The sequence below is a fragment of the Labeo rohita genome, chromosome 6, assembly GCF_022985175.1.
Source record: "Labeo rohita strain BAU-BD-2019 chromosome 6, IGBB_LRoh.1.0, whole genome shotgun sequence".
In the NCBI taxonomy this organism is placed as follows: Eukaryota; Metazoa; Chordata; class Actinopteri; order Cypriniformes; family Cyprinidae; genus Labeo; species Labeo rohita.
In genome coordinates this window covers 25,450,249-25,469,815 of record NC_066874.1, presented here as the reverse complement: position 1 = coordinate 25,469,815, position 19,567 = coordinate 25,450,249, and the positions used below count along the sequence as shown (strand labels likewise).

The 19,567-nt window shown below is 35.0% G+C and overlaps 4 protein-coding genes across 5 annotated transcripts; 3 read left to right on the top strand and 1 right to left on the bottom strand.

Moving 5' to 3' along the window:
* Nucleotides 1–46: 46 nt before the first annotated feature.
* Nucleotides 47–5,176, top strand: kbtbd12 (kelch repeat and BTB (POZ) domain containing 12). The gene is made up of 6 exons (XM_051113037.1): nucleotides 47–180; nucleotides 424–1,587; nucleotides 1,778–2,048; nucleotides 2,772–2,922; nucleotides 4,032–4,229; nucleotides 4,333–5,176. The coding sequence occupies exons 2-6, from the start codon at nucleotides 506–508 to the stop codon at nucleotides 4,500–4,502; spliced, it is 1,872 nt and encodes a 623-aa protein (XP_050968994.1). The 5' UTR covers nucleotides 47–180; nucleotides 424–505; the 3' UTR covers nucleotides 4,503–5,176.
* A 79-nt stretch (nucleotides 5,177–5,255) lies between these two features.
* LOC127167173 (interactor of HORMAD1 protein 1) lies at nucleotides 5,256–8,514 on the bottom strand. The gene is made up of 8 exons (XM_051113040.1): nucleotides 8,384–8,514; nucleotides 8,081–8,170; nucleotides 7,788–7,944; nucleotides 7,081–7,232; nucleotides 6,910–6,958; nucleotides 6,720–6,807; nucleotides 6,459–6,556; nucleotides 5,256–6,356 (listed from the first exon to the last, which is right to left on the bottom strand). Exons 2-8 carry the CDS (start codon nucleotides 8,134–8,136, stop codon nucleotides 5,325–5,327), a joined length of 1,632 nt encoding a protein of 543 aa, XP_050968997.1. The 5' UTR covers nucleotides 8,137–8,170; nucleotides 8,384–8,514; the 3' UTR covers nucleotides 5,256–5,324.
* Nucleotides 8,515–10,173: 1,659 nt separating this feature from the next.
* Nucleotides 10,174–15,134, top strand: c6h1orf159 (chromosome 6 C1orf159 homolog). 2 transcript variants are annotated; one of them, XM_051113054.1, is made up of 9 exons: nucleotides 10,174–10,233; nucleotides 10,716–10,791; nucleotides 10,941–11,025; nucleotides 11,172–11,258; nucleotides 11,853–11,891; nucleotides 12,016–12,150; nucleotides 12,919–12,944; nucleotides 13,062–13,092; nucleotides 13,301–15,133. In XM_051113054.1, exons 2-9 carry the CDS (start codon nucleotides 10,729–10,731, stop codon nucleotides 13,411–13,413), a joined length of 579 nt encoding a protein of 192 aa, XP_050969011.1. In that variant the 5' UTR covers nucleotides 10,174–10,233; nucleotides 10,716–10,728; the 3' UTR covers nucleotides 13,414–15,133. The 2 variants fall into 2 exon arrangements, with proteins under 2 accessions (XP_050969011.1, XP_050969012.1); XM_051113055.1 differs by lacking the exon at nucleotides 10,716–10,791 and having other exon boundaries at nucleotides 10,178–10,233; nucleotides 13,301–15,134.
* A 1,356-nt stretch (nucleotides 15,135–16,490) lies between these two features.
* On the top strand, nucleotides 16,491–19,131 carry LOC127167181 (RING finger protein 223). Its single transcript, XM_051113053.1, has 2 exons — nucleotides 16,491–16,687; nucleotides 17,933–19,131. The coding sequence occupies exon 2, from the start codon at nucleotides 17,946–17,948 to the stop codon at nucleotides 18,627–18,629; it is 684 nt and encodes a 227-aa protein (XP_050969010.1). The 5' UTR covers nucleotides 16,491–16,687; nucleotides 17,933–17,945; the 3' UTR covers nucleotides 18,630–19,131.
* Nucleotides 19,132–19,567: the final 436 nt, after the last annotated feature.

Sequence of the window (19,567 nt, the reverse complement as noted above, 5' to 3'; positions counted from 1 at the left end):
GTTTGACAAATCATGTTCTATAATTAGCACTGTTGCTTAGCTGGAATGGGCATGGAAGGTTGAGCATGCTCCCTCTCCCAGTGTTTACTGTCAGACGCAGGCAGCAGCGTGTTTGTGTCGAGTGTGGGTAATGGACGAATTGTTGCCTGAAGGCAGACACCACAGGAAGGCAGAAATCTGGTACGATTCACCGATGCATGTGCTAATATAATGCAATATACTTCGCTTGCCAATACTGTGACTGATACAACAATAACTGCCTTCTTTTGACATGTCGGAGCACTGACCTGTTTAGTAGCAAGATAATATTATTGGTGCATTAAAATTTGGTGCAATAAAACTTTCAATACAATTCTATGGACTTTTCATTAGTATGTTGTCATTTAGCTGAATTAGCTAATAATTTGTTTTTTATCTCTTCAGATACAACTTCTGAAGGACCTCCAGGATGTATTTAGCCTAATGGTAACACTTCTCTAAGTTTTAAGCTGAAAAAAAACCCAAAATGGATCTGAGAGCCAAGCATGGTTTGACGCTGTTGGAACAGCTAAATCGAATGCGGGATGCTGAGCAGTTAACAGATGTGGTTCTAGTCGCTGAAGGTGTTAGTTTCCCATGCCACCGTGCGGTGCTTTCTGCCTTCAGTCCCTACTTCCGCGTAATGTTCACCTGTGGTCTGCGCGAGTGTACCAACCGTCAGGTGGTGTTAAGAGACATGCCGGCCCCAAGCCTGGCCCTTCTGCTAGAATACATGTACAGCTCCAATCTTCCACTCACCACAGCCAATGTGCAGGGAATCTCTGTTGCTGCCTTTCTCCTACAGATGGATGATGTGTTCAGTCGTTGTCAGATTTACATGACTGACAACATGGATGCTTCCAATTGCCTGGGTATCTATTATTATGCCCGGGATCTAGGTGCGGAAGAGTTGGCCGACCAGGCTCAGCGCTATCTGCGACAGCACTTCACTGAAGTGTGCCTTGGAGAAGAAGTCCTAGAGTTGGAGGCACATCAGCTAGGGGCGTTATTGGGCTCAGACGACCTTAATGTTTCACGGGAAGAGAGCATTTTGGATGTGGTGATGCGCTGGGTGAATTACTGCCCGGTGGGTGTAGGTTCAGAGGAAGAGAACCGGGCCAGGCACCTTCCAGAGCTCTTAAAGAAGGTACGTCTTCCACTGGTTGGTGCAGATTACTTGAAGGGGACGTTAAAAAGAAACACAGCACTTCTAGCTGATGCCGAATGTCTTCAGATAATGGAAGAGGCAGTTGAAGCAGCAAGCTTGGATTCAGATGCTCCACCCCGCAGACTGAAGCTGCGCTATGGCATGGAGACCACAGACCTCCTGCTCTGCATTGGTAATGATGGCGGAGGCATTCGCTCACGTTATGGGAGCTATACAGAGCGTAGCTTCTGTTATGCTCCCAAAACAGGCCGGACTCTGTTCATCACCTCCCCACGATATGGTGATGCGCTTGGATTTGTCTTTGCTGGGGTGGTGACTGAGAGGAATGACATTATTGTTGCAGGAGAGCTGGGAGCAAGAAGGATGTCAAGACAGAAAGAGAGAAATGTCGAGATTTTCATGTGAGGCTTTGGCAGGACAATAATACTACACATTTTCAACATGAAATATATGCAGCCAAACCTTAAACTACTGTGTTCATTAGAGTACCTAAAATTAAGAATAGAAGTTCAAATTAAAATGAGATCAAATCTATTACATTGTTACAGACAGTGAAACCAAACCTAACATTTATTATTATGACCCTTTCAGGTACAATAAAGAAGCTCAAGGATCCTGGAAACACTTGAGCTCAGCAGAGTATCGAGATTCTTACGCATTGGGCTCTTTGGGTGAAAACCTTTATCTGATTGGGGGTCAAATGAAGCTGAAGAACCAGTTCCTCATCACCAACAGTGTTGAGCGCTGGTCTTTACAGGGTGGACCATGGCGTAGCGCTGCCCCTCTACCCATGCCTCTGGCCTACCACAGCGTAGTTCGGATGAAGGGCCGTCTGTATGTGCTCGGGGGAAGGACGCCACAGGTAATATCCCAAAATAGTGCAAATGTACAGTTGAAGTCAAAACTTTACATACACCCTGCAGAAAATAATAGTTGAATTTATAAAATTGACCCAGTTCAAAAGTTTACATACACTCGATTCTTAATATGCATCATTTTTCCTTCTGCAGCATCAGTGAGCATTTGAACCTTCTGTAATAGTTGCATATGAGTCCCTCAGTTGTCCTTAGTGTGAAAAGATGGATCTCAAAATCATACATTGTTGGAAAGGGTTTAAATATTAAGTTAACTGTTCAGGACAAACAAGGGACTCATGAACAACTATCACTAAACAAAAAAACACAGCTGTGGATCATTCAGGTAACAACACAGTATTAAGAATCAAGTGTAAAACTTTTGAAGGGGGTCATTTGTATTAATTCTATTATTTTAACTATTAACTATTATTTTCTCTTGTGGACTATATGTAAATGTCTTTTATGTGAAATATCTTATTCAGGTCTGTACTAAATAAAAAATAACATGCATTTTGTATGATCCCACTTGTATGATCCCTGCAAGGTGTATGTAAACTTTTAGCTTCAACTGTACTGCACAAGAAGAGTCATGAAAATGTAACATCTGTGATGCAAACGAAACAAATCACCAAAATTTGGAAAATAAAAACAAGTGGGAATCACAGTAACTGTCTGTGCCTTCTCTTTCCCTCTAATGCACCTGTCCTGCCATGTCTCATGACTGACAGTCATACCGCACAGATGAGGAGCCTGATCGCATGAGTAATCGCCTGCTTGAATATGACCCAGAAACCAACAAGTGGAGTGAACTTGGCCCTATGAAGTATTCAAAATACCGTTGCAGCGCAGTAGCACTCAATGGGGAAATCTATGTACTGGGTGAGAATGTACAATGTGGTGACTTATTTTAAGTATCAGTTTTTGTGATTGTGTGTTGATGTTTTCATAGAGTGAGACCTGTGGATTAACTTAATACCGCTTAACACAAGAAGCTTATGACAGCTGTCATCATTACAATGGTTCACTCACTGTCATGAAAGCATAATCTCACCTACAGTTGAGGAGAGAAGTTTACATACACCTTGCAGAATCTGCAAAACGTTAATTATTTTACCAAAATAAGAGGGATCATAAAAAATTTATGTTATTTTCTATTTAGTACTGACCTGAATAAGATATTTCACAAAAAAGTTGTTTACATATAGTCCACAAGAGAAAATAATTGTTGAATTTATAAAAATGACCCCATTCAAAAGTTTACATATGCTTGATTTTTAATACTGTGTTGTTACCTGAATGATCCACAGCTATGTTTTTTTGTTTAGTGATAGTTGTTCATAAGTCCCTTGTTTGTCCTTAACAGTTAAACTGCCTGCTGTTCTTCAGAAAAATCCTTAGGTCCCACAAATTCTGTGGTTTTTCAGCATTATTGTGTATTTGAACCCTTTCCAACAATGACTGTATGATTTTGAGATCCATCTTTTCACACTGAGGTCAACTGAGGGACTCATATGCAACTATTACAGAAGCTTCAAACACTGATGCTCCAGAAGGAAAAACAATGCATTAAGAGCCAGGGGGTGAAAACTTTTTGAATTTGAAGATGAAGGTAAATTTAACTTATTTTGTCTTCTGGGAAACGTGGAAAGCTACCTTCTGTAGCTTCTGAAGGGCAGTACTAAAAAAATGTACACATCTTCAATCTGTTCATATAACTTTTATTTTCTCTTGTGGACTATATGTAAACTTCTTTCATGTGAAATATCAGGTCAGTACTAAAAACACAACATGCGTTTTGTATGATCTCTCTTATTTTGGTAAAATAATTAACATTTTGCAGATTCTGCAAGATGTATGTAAACTTATAAACTCAACTGTATGTGTGTACTTGAAGACATTCAGTTTTGCATGTGTTGCTTCACCTCAAGGAAATAAAGCAATATCAAAAGCGAGGCCCCATGGATGAATTTCAGCATCTCCTTTTGCAGGTGGTATTGGGTGTGAAGGTGTGGACCGTGGCCAGTCACGTCACTGCCTTAAAGTAGTGGAGATCTACAATCCTGATGGGGATTTCTGGAGGGAAGGTCCTCCATTACCATGGTCTCTTCTATCACTTCGCAGCAATGCATCAAATGCTGGTGTTGTTGATGGAAAACTTTATGTCTGTGGATACTACAAAGGAGCAGGTAAAATGTGTTAATATTGTAATATCAGTTCTGGACAAGTTAAATTTATGCAACACCCATTTACAATTCATTTAAATAAACATGTACTCCACTCTTTTCAAAGATCGTCATGATACCATTACTAAAGACATCCTGCAGTTGGATCCCTGGGAAAACGTATGGACTGTGGTGGCAAAGCAGGCTCTGATGCACGACAGTTACGATGTGTGTTTGGTGGCAAATTTGAATCCTCGTGGACTCATGCCTCCTCCTGCTGACTTGGTAGAGGAATGACAACACTATTTTTCCAACAGTAATTTCTCATGAAAAAAATAAATATTTTTTTTGTTTGTTTGTTTTATTCACAAGACTACTATCAGAAAACTGTAGATATAGGGAGAGGAAGGCTTTCATAAATAGTTATGAAATAATTATGATTTATAATGCTGCAAGTGCATTAGTGATTATAACTATGATATGTTTTACATTTTTGGATTTCAGATAATATTACCATTTGCTGAGGTATATAGTACGAGTTATGTGTTGAATGATTTGAGATACACAGCTCAGATTAAGTAAAATATGATTTTACTTTACTAGCAAAGTAGAAATGTATTAAAAAGATTTGCACAATACAGTACATGTACTGTAACTTTAAGCAGTCAATGCAATTTATTAAACATGTTACAACAACTAAATCTAAGTTCCAACCACAAACAAAGTTGAATATCTTTTAAAACTATTTTATACCTGTTGTTACATTGGGGTTGTCTAAAATATTTGCAAATTTCTCAAATATGACATGCCTAAGTTACAGGATGTGCTTGAATGTTATTGCTTTAGAGGCATACGGTATGAGAAAAACAGAACAAAATACTTTTAGATGTAATAAAGTCTGCCTGTTTGTCTTTAAGTTTTTATAATGTCCATACTTCAAAAAGAATAATGAATGTAAAGCAGCAAAAGAGGAACAGATGTCTATAGGAAAGTAGTTAGAGAACAAGGTTTGCATGTTCACAGGCAATTTCTTAGTAAAACTTGGTAAAAAATAAACATAGGAGATACTCTAGAATAATGTAAGTGCAATCAAAATACAGTATGGAAGTATTCTGCATCTTATTCTGAGTCATTAGTGAAGTCAAAAAGCTGCCAGAGGCCACCTTCTCCTTCGATGACGCTAGCTTTAGGTTCAGGCACCACATTTTCCCATTCAGACATCTTGTATTCCACCATCACTTGGGAGCTGTCTGTGTCCTCAGACCACAAACTGAAGGGGTTTAGTGGTTGTTCTGTTACACACCTACTGACTGGTGCGACTTTGGCTTGCTGCTGCCGTTTTAAGTGATTCTCTCCAACAGGCTTGTTGGTCATTTTCCAGTTGTCACAAAGAGAAGCCAAAGGTACTCTGTCTTTTTGTTCACACTGAACGTCTTCATTCTGCTGGCTGTCCTTGGAGAAATTCACTGCTCCCTTTTTTTTCACTGGCTGTCTTTGTGGGAGAACCAAGGCTCTCTTTTTCCCCCTATAATTCAGTGGTTTGTGGCGCCTCCTTGGTACTTTCAGTGGTGGCATTGCAACAGTGTCAAATCTGTTCTCTCTCATATACAGTGGTTTTTCAGGCTCCAAGTGTGCATCTACATACTGTCCTCCATAGTCCTCTATGGATGCATTGGACTGAACATCCACAAGTGGGCTTGAAGGTCTGGTCTCAAGTAATTGTGTACACCATAATCTCTGCGATGCATCAGGGGAAGCCTCCTCTGTTACTGCAGTCTGCTGTCTTTCTGCAGGCAGAGCATGTGCATTTCTGTTTTGTGTCTTCTGTGTTGTGAGTGGACACTGGTTCTGTTCTGCTGCTTTTCCTGAATAAATGACAGGCCTGTTGCATATCGTCTTGCTCTCGTGGTGTTTTTCAGCTGACATGACACAGAACCTCTCAAGCAAACCAGGTGATGTTTGGACCTCACTGTCAATCATTCTGGCAGAGCCAGGTCCTGTCATCGGCTTGTGAATAGAGATCAAAGTGCTCAGCTCAGACAGAATTTTTCCCAGCATGCCCTGCTCCTTGCTCTGCTCTGCTTTCAGATGTTCCAGATCCCGTTGGAGGTTAAGCATGCTTGAGCCCAGCTCTTTTGCAGCCAGACTACTCTATTAAATAGAAAATAAATGTGGTTTTATTACCTATGCAAATATAAAATACATTATTAATGAATTTGCATAGACTGTCTCTATTATACGTGCAGTTCTTACCCTTGCTTCCCTGTCTGCCGTTTCTGTTTGTGTTTGGCTCTGCAGAGTCTCAAACTGACATGTTATACCTTCCTTCACACTGTTTAAATAACCTTCAACTGCAAAAGTCAACATAATGTCATAGACTATAAATAACATCTACAACATTTAAAATATTTTAAGAATATATATCTGCTATTATTTGATCAATATGTATATTTAATGGTATGGTATCTGTGGAATAACCATCTGCATATAGTTAAAAGAATAAACAAAACATACTTGTTTTTGAAAAAGTATCCATTTTCTCCACTACAACATTGGTTAGGTCATTACTTCCTTCAATGCGACTCAACAAAATCTCTCTGGTCTAAAAGGGAAAATGTAAGTCAATAGTATTAAAAATATGACTTGAAGTATAAACATTATAAATGTGTTAAACATGAATGTGTGCCCTAAGTACAATACTTACATTTTCCAGAGATTCCTGCAATTGTAGAATTCCATGAGTGACAATTTCCCTAAAAAGGGAAAAACATTAAACAATATGTCAGGGCAGAACCAAAGCTATGTGAAAAATTGCAATAGGAAATTTAGATAGAATAGTTATTCACTGCACAAGGATCAAGAATAGACTGATTACCTTTCATATTTTTCTTTGGCTTTTCTCTTCTCCTCCTCAAATTTGTCCAACATGCCAACAAATTTGCCACCAGTGAAGTTAGAGATTTTGCCATCACCACCGAACAAAAACGGCTTAGAACTATAACTGCTAGACACCATCATTTCCTTCATCTGTAGAAGATTTATACAATTTGTAATTAATATGAAACTTAAAATAACATACAATTTTACAGACGTATTCACAACAACATCAAATTTTAATTCATCAGAGGTTTGTGGACCAAGAAAGAAAAAACAGTCAAGAACATGATTATATTATGCCAGATAAAACATGGCATGTTCTACAGACTAAAATAAATAGACAGTTTAGGCCTGAAATAGAGCGTTTTCACAACACATCATCAATTGGCCTTATTTAACGTAAACAATGCCACTGAACCGAAAGATGCTCACATATTTTGCTGATATTTGCTGCTGAAAATGGTCAGTTATTGTCATGTTTTGGGCTGTACTAAAAAAAATTGCACCATTTCCTGCTTACTAAATCCTTCTCTATACGATTTAGCAGCTTCCTCTTGTTTTTTCTGTGGTTTAGACAGCATAAATTAGCAGAACAACATATTCAGTAGTACATTAACCATGCAATCTATGCTGTTGTGTACCTGCGAGTATCGCCAATATGGCAAATGCCAAATCGTAATGTAAGTGCAAACCCTCTATATTTACCTCCTGTGAGGTATGTTGAGAACCTCTGCTCTGTCCACTCATCTCTTGGGTAAACCCTTGTGAATTGTCAGGCCACATTTGAGAGCCCAACAGAAACTGGGAGTCACTCAGACTGGAGTAGTCACTGGTTCCTGGACCCTTACCAGTTTTAATCCCTCTATAACAGAGTGCAGAATAAACATAAATATATAAACACTACATTATTAAGCCCTATTTAAATTTAATTGATTTGTTAAGTGTAAAAAAAAATAGCTTACAAATTCTCTAGTACAGAATTCAGTTAAGAGACATACCCAGAAGTTGCGGGGATATTCAACATCTCCTTTATATTCCAGACATTGGGCTTCATATCCAAGCTTTGAATATTAACACATTTATTTCCACTAGAAATAAATAACATGGAATCAAATCTACTATGTGTTTTGATTTAAACAATGACTTTTGTTTAAAAAATATATTCTAGAATTTATCTGAGCGAACGTCTAATGTCAAAAACAACGCAGACGCCTGCCGTCATCAAAGCTGAGCTAGTTTTCATGACTAAACTAGCGAGTAAACCATTATTTCAACGGCTACACTTATTTAGTAATACTTACCAGAAAAGTAATTGTTTTTATATGCGATAATGATTCTGAGGCAACTGACGCAAATGCAGGTGCTCGTTGATGCTGGTAGTTACAGTTTAATTGAGCTACGTGTACGTGATATTTTTGAAAGACTGCAGCCGTTTTCCCGGGCTACAGAATTTAAATAGCTCAGGCGGCCAGTAAACATTACACCTGAGTTTCTTAATTATTTCGCTAGGTGAAAAATCGCTAGGTGGCGCTATTTAAGTACATATAATGTGAGCGGAAATATTGTAGTTTGGACCAAAGTAGTGTAAATGGATGGTTTATTTCATTTTAGTACGTATGCATTTTTTGCATACATTTATTTAGTTTTTTACATTACCAATCAAACGTTTTTTAAACAGTAAGATTTTTAATGCTCAACAAAACTTCATTTATTTGATCCAAAATACAGAAAAACAGTCAAATTGAAATATATAAAAAATATATTTTAAAAATATATAGAGTAAAAAATATTTTTACTATTTAAAATACCTGCTTTCTATTAGAATGTATTTTAAAACGTTATTTATTCCTGTGATTTCAAAGCTGAATTTTTAGCATCATTACTCCAGTCATCCAATCATTCTAATATTCTGATTTGCTGATCAAAAAATATTTATTATTATTATTATTATTATATTGAAAACAGCTGAGTAGAATTTTTTCAGGTTTCTTTGATGAATAGATCAAAAGAACAGCCTTTATCTGAGCAAGAAATATTTTGTAACATTTTACATATATTTATCATCACTTTTAAACAATTTAAAGCATCCTTGCTGAATAAAAGTATTAATTTCTATCATTTCTTACAAAAAAAATATAATAAATAAATAAAAATACACTGACTCCAAGCATCTGAATGATATAGTGTATAATGTTACAAAAGTTTTTTTTATTATTATTTTAAATAAATGCTGATCTTTTAATCTTTTTATTCATCAAATAATCCTTAAAATTGTAATCAATTGTTTTAAATATTGATGATAATAATAATAATAGTAATATTAATAATAATAATAATAATAATAATAATGTTTTTTGAACAGCAAATCAGCATATTAGAATGATTTCTGAAGAATCATGTGACACTGAAGACTGGAGTAATGATGCTGAAAATTCAGCTTTGAACACTGAAATAAATTACGTTTTAAAATATATTCAAATAGAAAGCAGCTAATTTTTTTTTTTTTATTTATTAAATTGCGCGTTTGTAATGACAATATGATGGCATTGTACAGTGTCTCATTTGAATCTGATAGTTGTATGCTTGCGACATTGGTATGTGGTTTTGTAAAACACTAACAAATCAAACCTAATGATCTTGTTAAACAATCACACTACTGCAACAACACCTTCAGCGCATAAGCGGTGTGGTTCACCACAACCAAGTGGTTGCTGAGAGATAATAAACTGTATCCTAGCAACCAAAACTACGAAAGCCAGTATCTTCATAATAAAAGTCCTAGAGCTTAGAAAACGTAAAGTAACTCATTCTGTTACTGCATCTTACATGTCCATTTATTTCAGCATGAAATTACATCGATATGTTTTTAAACAGAAACTTTTTTAATGCCACAACGAGACATAAAATCTCTAATCTTACAACAATATTGACTTCTAAAATGTTTTATAACGTTACATTAGTTGCTAAACGGATTTCGCATCACACCCTAAGCAAAAATGAATAATAAAAATGTTCTAACAATGATATAATAAAGGCAAAATCTAACGATACAACAATGAAAGACTTGTATTTTGGAAGTGCAGTTTATTAATCAGGAAGTAAAGCCCTGCTGTCAACAGATTTCTGACACATTAGAACTTGCGCTTCGCAGGTAAGTTCACGTGTTTATTATCATAAAATCTGTATTGTGTCGTCGGTAAACAAAACAGTAATGGCTTCTGTTTTATTTATAGATTGTTATGTACCATGGCATCTTAGTTATCCACACAGCAAGCGAAAGTAATTAGCCAGCTGCTCAGTAAATAGACTGTTGAAGAACTTGTTTGGTAGGGTGGCTTGTTTGCTGTACTGTACAATGTGTCTTCATAACTGGTGGTAAAATGTCATTCTTTAGAGAATAAACAACCACCGACCAAAAATAGAAGACATTTGCTTTAACGTGACCATTGTAGAATTAAACGCCTCGGAAGGAGATAGTCGCTCTCAGAACTCCTTGATGTTGCCCCACCCCTACATTTTATTTAAATATGTAAGATGTTAAATTTAACATAAAGCGACTTATCTCAATCTGTGGCATTTTGTAACATAAACATAATGGGTTTCTGATCCATATTGACTCCATCTAACCCACAGGAGTAATCTCATCATGAGTAGAGTCTGCTTCATCCTCAGTGCTGCTCTTTTTGTGTTAGAAATTCCAGAGACCAAGGTATCTCTTGACTTTTCTCTTCAGGAATCTTTTCACACAAAATTCAGTATGTGAGAGCCATAACATTGTGAATGCATTGGTTATTAATTCCATGCTCTAAAACTGAATTTAAGATCACTTGATGTATTTTGGTTATGCATGTGTTTCAGGCGCTGCTAGAAAATTCCAATGACTGTTGTGAAAGAATAAAGAAGATGAATGAAACCTGTGTGAATATTACACTCTGTGATCCTGGTATGTTTCTAAAGTAATATCTTTAGTAAAATTTAAACATTTTTAATACAACGTGAGCACATTTTGTTTCTGTGAAATGTTATATGTGTTGACATGGACATTTGGTATAACTGATATTAATTTTGTAACCCTGAATCCTCCTCTAGGGCTCCTTCAAGTTCAGGAGAACAGTACAACGTTTTGTGTGTCCTGTGACTCAACAGAGCAGGGGAATTCAACTTTGCTTAACAATAGTAAGTGCTAACACACTAAAGACATTTTATGCACATGCATTCCTCTATCTTGTTTTATTGAAATGTTTAAGATAAAGTTTGGGAGTTATTTGACTCCATGAGTCATTTGTTTAATTGTAAATGAATGGTTCACCTAAAAATTAAAATTTACTGAAAATTTACTCACCTTCAGGCCATTCGAGATGTAGGTGAATTTGTTTCTTCATCTAAGCAGATTTGGATAAATTTAGCATTACATCACCTGCTCACCATTGGATCCTCTGCAGTGAATGGGTGCCGTCAGAATGAGAGTCCAAACAGCTGATGAAAATATCTATAATATAATAATCTACAAGTTCTCCACATAACTCCAGCCTATCAATTAACATTTTGTGAGGTGAAAAGCAAGTTTATGGAGATGTTTTTGACTCCAACCATTTCTTTCCAGCTAAAATATTAATCAAAATATGATTAGAACATGACATTTTTAATTTTTGGGTGAACTATTCCTTGCAACACTAGCAGGGTTTTTTTTTTTGATGTATTTAGTTTATTATGTATATATTTTTAAATCTTTTTATTTATTTCATTGTTTGTTTTCAACTCTTTCTCTAGCAAGAGGTTCAATTCTAGTACCTTTATTCAAAGTGATTGGTAAGTTACCACCATTGTTTAATCATAGTTATGAGGCCGGCCCACAAAAACAGCTTTGAAAATTTTTCTATATTGATTTGCACTCAGTAGTCTCATCTTTTGTGCATTGTGTCTGTACTGGCAGGTGGTCCAGGTGTTGCAGCTTCTGTCCTTCTAGGAACTCTACTGATCAGCCTGGGTCTCATCCTCTCGGTTGCATCTTTCTTTTACCTTAAGCGTTCCAATCGCCTCCCTGGTGTCTTCTACAGGCGCAACAAGGGTATGTATAAATACCCTTTATGTATGAATATGTACAGTTTAAGTCAAACGTTTACATATACTTTGCAGTATCTGCAAAATGTTATTTTACTAAAATAAGAGGGATCATACAAAAAGCATGTTATTTTTTATTTAGTACTGACCTGAATAAGATATTTTATATAAAATACATTTACATATAGTCCACAAGAGAAAATAATAGTTGAATTTATAAAAATGACCCCATTCAAAAGTTTACATACACTTGAGTGTTAATACTGAATGGTCCACAGCTGTTTTTTTACACAACTACACAAAAAATGCTGAAAAACCAAAGAATTTGTGGGACCTGAAGGTTTTTTTGAAGAACAGCAGGCAGTTTAACTGTTCTGGACAAACAAGGGACCCATGAACAAGTATCACTAAACAAAACAAAACAACAGCTGTGGATCATTTAGGTAACAACACAGTATTAAGAATCAAGTGTATGTAAACTTTTGAACGGGGTCATTAATATAAATTTAACTATTATTTTCTCTTGTGGACTATATGTAAACATCTTTTATGTGAAATATCTTATTCAGGTCAGTTCTAAACAATTGTATGATCCCTCTTATTTTGGTAAAATAATTAACATTTAGCTGATTCTGCAAGGTGTATGTATTATTTTGACTTTAACTGTGCGTATGTATTAATTTATAGTAGTAGTAGTGTTGGTAGTGTTTTGGGGTGTTTTTATTCAAGAGTGAGTTTTTAGGGAGTTGTAAAATTGTGTAATTTTCTATTCCAGCTTTTATATTCCAACCAAGTGAGACGGTAAGACATCTATAATCAATTAGTATTTTTGTTTTTTCTAAATATTTTTGATGTTATATAAACAAACACAGCATTGTGTGGACACCAAAGTACTAACTTGTTCATTTTTCTAAAAAGGCTGTCATGATTCCTGAAGCTACGTCTTCAGGTAGGAGAAATTTGAACTACTTAATCTGTATTTTGAATATAATCAAAGTTCCAAAGTGGTGGTGCATTCTAATTCCAACTGTGCTAAATTTTAAAACATCTATTTGGAATATCTGATTATTAGAAACTTTAGCTCTGTTTAATATATACTGTAGGGTGAATGTGACCCATCTGTTCTTACTCGTATATATTTTTAAAATCCTCTACAGTTCGCAAGCCGAGATATGTCAGGAGGGAAAGGCCGTCAGCAACGTCAGCAACATCAGCGTCCAGCAGTGCTACTGTGGCAACAGGGGCAGTAACCAAGGTATACAATGTGTAACCAGCCTTCAAGAGCCAGCTATGAATCCCCTATTAAAACGTGGGTCTGTCCTATAGCACTGTTTTCTTATAGGATTTACGTTTTTTGGTGAAACTTTCCTTTGTAGGCTACATGAAGAAGTGGTATGCCTTGATATAGGCTTTATCTTGGAAACAGTTTCTTTCTTTTCTTTTCACTGAAGCCAGTTATTTATTTCTATTTATATATTTTTCACACAATACGTTGTTCCTTTTTGTTTTTTTGTTTTTTTTTTTTTTTTTTTAAAGAGACCAGGTGTTGCACTACTAGAGTATTTTTGATTGTGAAGCTATAATTCAGTCTAGTAACTTGTTTTTTCAATGAATTTTGTAATGTTGATATTTATTACCAGTATTTTTGTGTGATTATTGTACTTTTGAATCTTGTGACATTGCAACTAGGATCCAAAACAAGACTTCCACAGTTAGTCATATTTGCACACAACCTACTCCTCAAACCTCCTCAAGTTAAAAAAAAAAAATACATATTTACCATTTGGTTAAAATCATTGTTTTCTACCTGTATACACCAATAATATATTTTCTATTAATCCTATACCATCTCCACAAATTCCGTTAGCACTTATTAATGCCATATTCATAATGCTGGAAAATACTATGTTAACAGCATATTCATGTTCTATTAACAAGTGTGCATGACATAGCCACCTGTTAACAATGGCACATTCCTCACTATATTCAAGATAAAATGTTCTGGCTTGCACCAAAGGTTTTCCCAGGTAAATAATGATCAGTTCAAATTTGCTAGGCCTTAAAGTTGCAAATTTGCTGTTAATACACAATATATATATATATAAGTTGTGAAAAACTGTTGCCAAACACTGAGTTACCTATTTATCCCATCTTTCCATTGTGTAAGACAAAGTGCCATTAAATGAATGTCTAATGAATGAAGACCTATAGTCACCATTTTTGATTTTGTACATTTTATACAAAATTAGAATGTAGAATTATGAAAGAACTTTAAAAACAAACAAAATGCTTGATATCATTGTAGTGTTACAAAAAGAGTGATACACTGGTATTTCTATAAAAGGACCGGAGAAGTCAGTTACTTTTTAATTTTACTTTATTTTGTAGATGTTTATTGCAAATAGTGGCCTTTAAAATGCCATATAATCCCCTATGCCTATATGTATTTATGATTTTCTGTGTAGTTTTAGGTTTTCTTATTTGTAATAATGGTTTTGTTTATTTAAAGAATTATTTTGATTTTTCTACACATTTTCTACTTCATTTTAGGAAGGGTGTTTGAACATTGTTTTGTAACGTTTAAAATCCTTAGTATGCTGGATTAAGCAAAAGCTACAAATGTTTACGTAAGGTGAAGGTAATGATGTGGTTTGATGGCGATACTGATTCTAGAATATAACCACTTAAATTCAACTTATTTCTTATGTCATTTTATTGGCTGTTGTGCAGCGACTGGAAAGCATGTTAATAGATTTTGTATATGAATTATGTTTAGATGGATGTTGATGATGAATTTTTTTTGTATGTTGATGTCCTAACAGAGTGAGTGTTGATCACATATTGAATCATATTTGATGAAGATTTCAGTGTTTACAGAAATAAAAGATATTTTGATTTATGAGAAACAATTTATGTATGTGTTTTTTTTTTTAAACTTTACATCATATGGCAAAATATAATATAAAAGGTAATGCAAAGAGATTCAGTGCACATAAACAGTGCAGGTGGTGGCTGGTGTTGATTATCAAAACCTCATCATTTGCTATATAGATATTCTGGGAAGTCGTAGAGTAAGGTTGGGAGTGGTGGTTATAAAACTGCTTTTTTGGCATTTTAATTGCTGGCAAGTACTTTCATTGTGTTATTACCTGTACAATAATTATTAAAATGCTAAAACATTAGGTTGGACTTGTGTCAAAAACTATTTCAATAAAGGGCTCATGTGAATGTGACCAATCACCGTTTTACATCTGTCTTTGGTAAACAGATGGAGGGACTTTGATCCCATTTACCTATAATATTATAAGCACTTCCTTAAGACACAATAGTAGATCAAAATAGCGCAAGTACCATGTGACTGTCTTTCCATTAGCTCAATCCACTATGTGATGTTTGTCATGTCTCACTATTTAATGCAATTGCAAATATACAAACTGCTAAAGGATTAAGCATTCAGCACAGGTGAAGTCAATAATGGTTGGCACACTATACTGTAAAAAGTATGTTACTGTACACCCCCTTCCCTCATGAAAAAACGTGACTGTTGTTGCACATGTAAACATATCCCAACCATTTTCCTCATAGCTGGCTGCTTATCTCCAAGTAAGACCGTGGTAATATATTAAATCAACAGTCATATGACTACGAAAATGGTTTTGAATTTATGGTCAGTTTATTTTGTTATGCACGTGCAATGTCTTATCAGTTCCCGTAAGCATTGTTTTTGTGGAATCAGATAAATAACAATAAACATACCTGTTTATAGATGGTTGTTGTTTTTTTAGAAAGATGCATTTATGTTAAAGGGGACAGTCCGCCCAGAAATGAAATTAGTTCTATCATTTACTCACACAAGTTGTTCCAAACTTGTATGAGTTTGTGTTAAACAGAAGAAAGAATCTCATAGGTTTAGAACAACATTTTTAGGTGGACTATCACTTTAAAAAAACATTGGTTTATGTGAAACAAAATAGTAAGCTGCAGCACCTGCCTAACTTTAAGAGATTGTCTCTTAAAATTAAACTATTAAAGTCTGAATACTTCACAATGCTGTGAATTAATGTGCTTTGGAAGTTGTGTAAAACCTTCATTGTTTTCTGTGCTTTGTCATTGTTACGTTAACTAGTGTATTCAATGACACAGTGTAACCTAATCCTATCAGAGAACCAGTTTCCTACTTCCCTCTCTTTGTCATCCATCCTGCTTTTCCATAATTTGCACATGTACGTGTATCAGACGGTGTATGTGTGAAGGAGGGGTTGAAGATCAGAGAGAGAGGGAAAGAACAAGGTAATGATTTATGGTTTAACTCACCTGAGTCACAGCTCACAAGTATAATTCAAACTTCTGAAGAGCAGGTAAAGCAGTTACACTTTACCGGAAGACCAAGACAGACAGGTCTTAAGAAAAACAGGCACTGAAATACTCTTTTTGGAAACTCTTTTTAAACTTGTCAGCCATATTTAAATCCATCTACACAAAGAAGAAAAAGAAGAAAAAAACAACAAGAAGATAAAAGAAGAATATTGTCTTCTACTTTTAAGGTAACACTTTTTTTTTCTTTTTGCCTCACAATGCTCCAACAAATATTAAAATAAATAAATAAATAAATAAATAAATAATAATAATGAATCCTTTTGATGGAGCAGTTTAACCTAGTTTTTGTTGAAGCAATTTAGGTGATTATAAAGGCATCATATTTTTAAATAGAAAGGGAAACCCTCAAATCATTTGATCCAAACTGGAAATGTATACTCTTTTCTAGTCACAGTATAGTAAATGTAAAAACTACTAAGTCATGATGATATGATTGTATGAATCATGGCAGTCCTTGTCTGAAACAGTATTTAATAATATTCCTTTTATGATTGTTTTTTAGATATTTGGATATGTTTTGTCTCAGCATCACATCATGTGCACTACCAGTCAAAAGTTTTTGAACAGATTTTTACTGTTTTTTTCTCTTCTGCTAAAGAAGTCTCTTCTGCTAAATTTTTATAATGATGGAGTAATGATGCTGAAAATTTAGCTTTGATCACAGGAATAAATTACATTTTAAAATATATTCAAATAGAAAGCAGAAATTGTAAAAATATTGCTGTATTTTAAATCAAATAAATGCAGGCTTGGTGAGCAGAAGAGACTTCTTAATAGAGCTTTACTGTTCAAAAACGTTTGCCTGGTAGTGTACAGTATATCATATTATACAGACAGCACTGTATTAATGATGCCACATAACCATATTTACATGTGGTTGTTATTTGCTATCTCAGATACTGCTGGCTTTCCATATAACCATTTGGGATTATAAAATGTAAAAAGGAATATGATCTTTTTTCTATTCATTCAGTTACATAGCCTACTATTTAAAAAAACACCTTTAATCACATCAGTTTTTCAGAACAGTTTAGCATTAAGGGTTTTTTTTTCGGTTGAGTTGTATATTATTATATTTTTAGCAGTGCATCAGCAATATATTTTGAGTTTCACAAAGTTTTTTAATCATACTTTGCCATACTTTAACTCATGAATTCACTCACTTCCCTTAAAAAACTCTTTAAAAAATTAAAATAATAATAATAATAATATTTATGTAAATAAAACAAAGATTATTAAAATATGTTTAAAAATAAATAAATTCAAAATTAAATTTAATGTGTTACTTGCCGTTTCTTTGTAATTATTTGTGAAATTAACTATCAATTGTGAAAACTGTCTCTACACCAGCATATTTCTTTGAAGTAATCATTGTGCCAATGAATAACTTTAGGATTTATTTTGCATTTCAGATCACGCAACAGGATGGAGGAATTGGAAATATCCACAGCATCACGTACCAATTCAATACGCCACCAACACAGGACAGTGGCCTCAAGTAATGACGAGGACAATGCTTGGGATGCCGGTCCAGAGTGTTCGATCTGCTTTAGCGCATATGACAACACCTTCAAGACGCCGAAGCTTCTCGAATGCACCCATACCTTCTGTCTGGAATGTCTGTCTCGTTTTGTGGCTGTTTCACCAGAGCACCAGGGTACCCAGATCACCTGTCCTCTTTGTCGGCGGCCAACGTCCGTGCCTGAGCATGGCCCTCCAGATCTGGCAACTAGCCAGGAAGTGTTGTGCCAACTTCCAAGCGAGAAGCAACAAGTGGAGAATGTTTATCTAGACGGAAAGAGGCTGTGCTACTCAAACCCAATGATACCCGACTGCGTCTGCATTGACATTGGGGCGCACAAACCAGAAGAGACGCCAAGGAGAGAAGAGACAAGAGAGGGTTTTGGACACAGGATGCTGAGATTCCTGGGTTTTTATGGGAACTGGAAGAGGCTTGTGATCTTCATCATACTGCTTCTTGTGGTCTTATTCATTATACTCTGGCCCCTCCAGTGCTTTATCATCTCAGGCTCCATGTCAGAATGTTTAGGAAGATCACGAGAGAATACAGCTACGCTCACCAATCCCAGACCTACAGTGGGTAACTAAGACACACAGGTGGACAGAATACGTTTTTATTAACACCTGAAAGCTGACTGAATTTCATGAATTGCACATGACATTCAGGTTGCATGGGCTTCAGTCTAACAGCAACCACAACCAGCTTCATATGACAGGAAACCTATATTGTTTAAAGTTTTACTTTTTCCTTTGAACTCAATATTCGTTGCATGAAATTTCATTGTCATTTCACACACTTCCTAAATGCCACTGTAAATATGTTGTAAATTGTCATTTCACACACTTCCTAAATGCCACTGTAAATATGTTAAATTCTGTGCTGTGTTTAAAACAGATGAACAAAATAAACACTAAGGTAGTTTTTATAATTGACACTTGCAGGTTTGATTGCTTTGGCTGGAACCTTTTAAAAGCTCTTTGCACATTCTGTAAAATAATAAGCCTGCAATTTATTGTATGCTGATTTGCACTTTTTTAAAAATTAATTAAGCATTTATATTGACTAATGCATTTTTTAAATGGTTGTACTATCAGGAAAATATTTTTTGTAAAATATATTTAAAAAAAAATAATCAAATGTATTTCTTTTTATTAAATATTTCTCACTATATCTATTCGTTATGTGTATTTTCACTGCTAAATGAACTTATATTTATTGCAAATGAATTATTGCCTATTTGTCTGTCTATTTTTTTTTAACTAAATATGTGACCCTGGACCACAAATATTAAGTAAAGATCATGTTCCATGATATATTACATATTTTGTAAATTATATCAAAACTTAATTAGTAATGTGCATTGCGAAGAACTTCATTTGGACAACTTTTGGACAAATATTTGTATCTTGGCCAAATATTTTCCTATCCTAACAAACCTATACATAAATAGAAAGCTTATTTATTCAGCTTTACATACGATGTATAAATCTCCATTTTAAAAAATGGCTCCCTATGTCCAGGGTCC

What these genes read in the sequence shown, in the direction of transcription:
- kbtbd12 (XM_051113037.1), top strand. Translation starts at nt 506, where the DNA reads ATGGATCTGAGAGCCAAGCATGGTTTGACGCTGTTGGAACAGCTAAAT. An exon ending in TCGGGGGAAGGACGCCACAG is followed by an intron (nt 2,049 to 2,771) that starts GTAATATCCCAA and finishes CATGACTGACAG; the next exon opens with TCATACCGCACAGATGAGGA. An exon ending in TGGGGAAATCTATGTACTGG is followed by an intron (nt 2,923 to 4,031) that starts GTGAGAATGTAC and finishes CTCCTTTTGCAG; the next exon opens with GTGGTATTGGGTGTGAAGGT.
- LOC127167173 (XM_051113040.1), bottom strand. Translation starts at nt 8,136, where the DNA reads ATGAAGCCCAATGTCTGGAATATAAAGGAGATGTTGAATATCCCCGCA. An exon ending in TGCAGGAATCTCTGGAAAAT is followed by an intron (nt 6,808 to 6,909) that starts GTAAGTATTGTA and finishes TTTCCCTTTTAG; the next exon opens with ACCAGAGAGATTTTGTTGAG. An exon ending in GGATACTTTTTCAAAAACAA is followed by an intron (nt 6,557 to 6,719) that starts GTATGTTTTGTT and finishes TGACTTTTGCAG; the next exon opens with TTGAAGGTTATTTAAACAGT.
- c6h1orf159 (XM_051113054.1), top strand. Translation starts at nt 10,729, where the DNA reads ATGAGTAGAGTCTGCTTCATCCTCAGTGCTGCTCTTTTTGTGTTAGAA. An exon ending in ACCTTTATTCAAAGTGATTG is followed by an intron (nt 11,892 to 12,015) that starts GTAAGTTACCAC and finishes CTGTACTGGCAG; the next exon opens with GTGGTCCAGGTGTTGCAGCT. An exon ending in TCCTGAAGCTACGTCTTCAG is followed by an intron (nt 13,093 to 13,300) that starts GTAGGAGAAATT and finishes AATCCTCTACAG; the next exon opens with TTCGCAAGCCGAGATATGTC.
- LOC127167181 (XM_051113053.1), top strand. Translation starts at nt 17,946, where the DNA reads ATGGAGGAATTGGAAATATCCACAGCATCACGTACCAATTCAATACGC.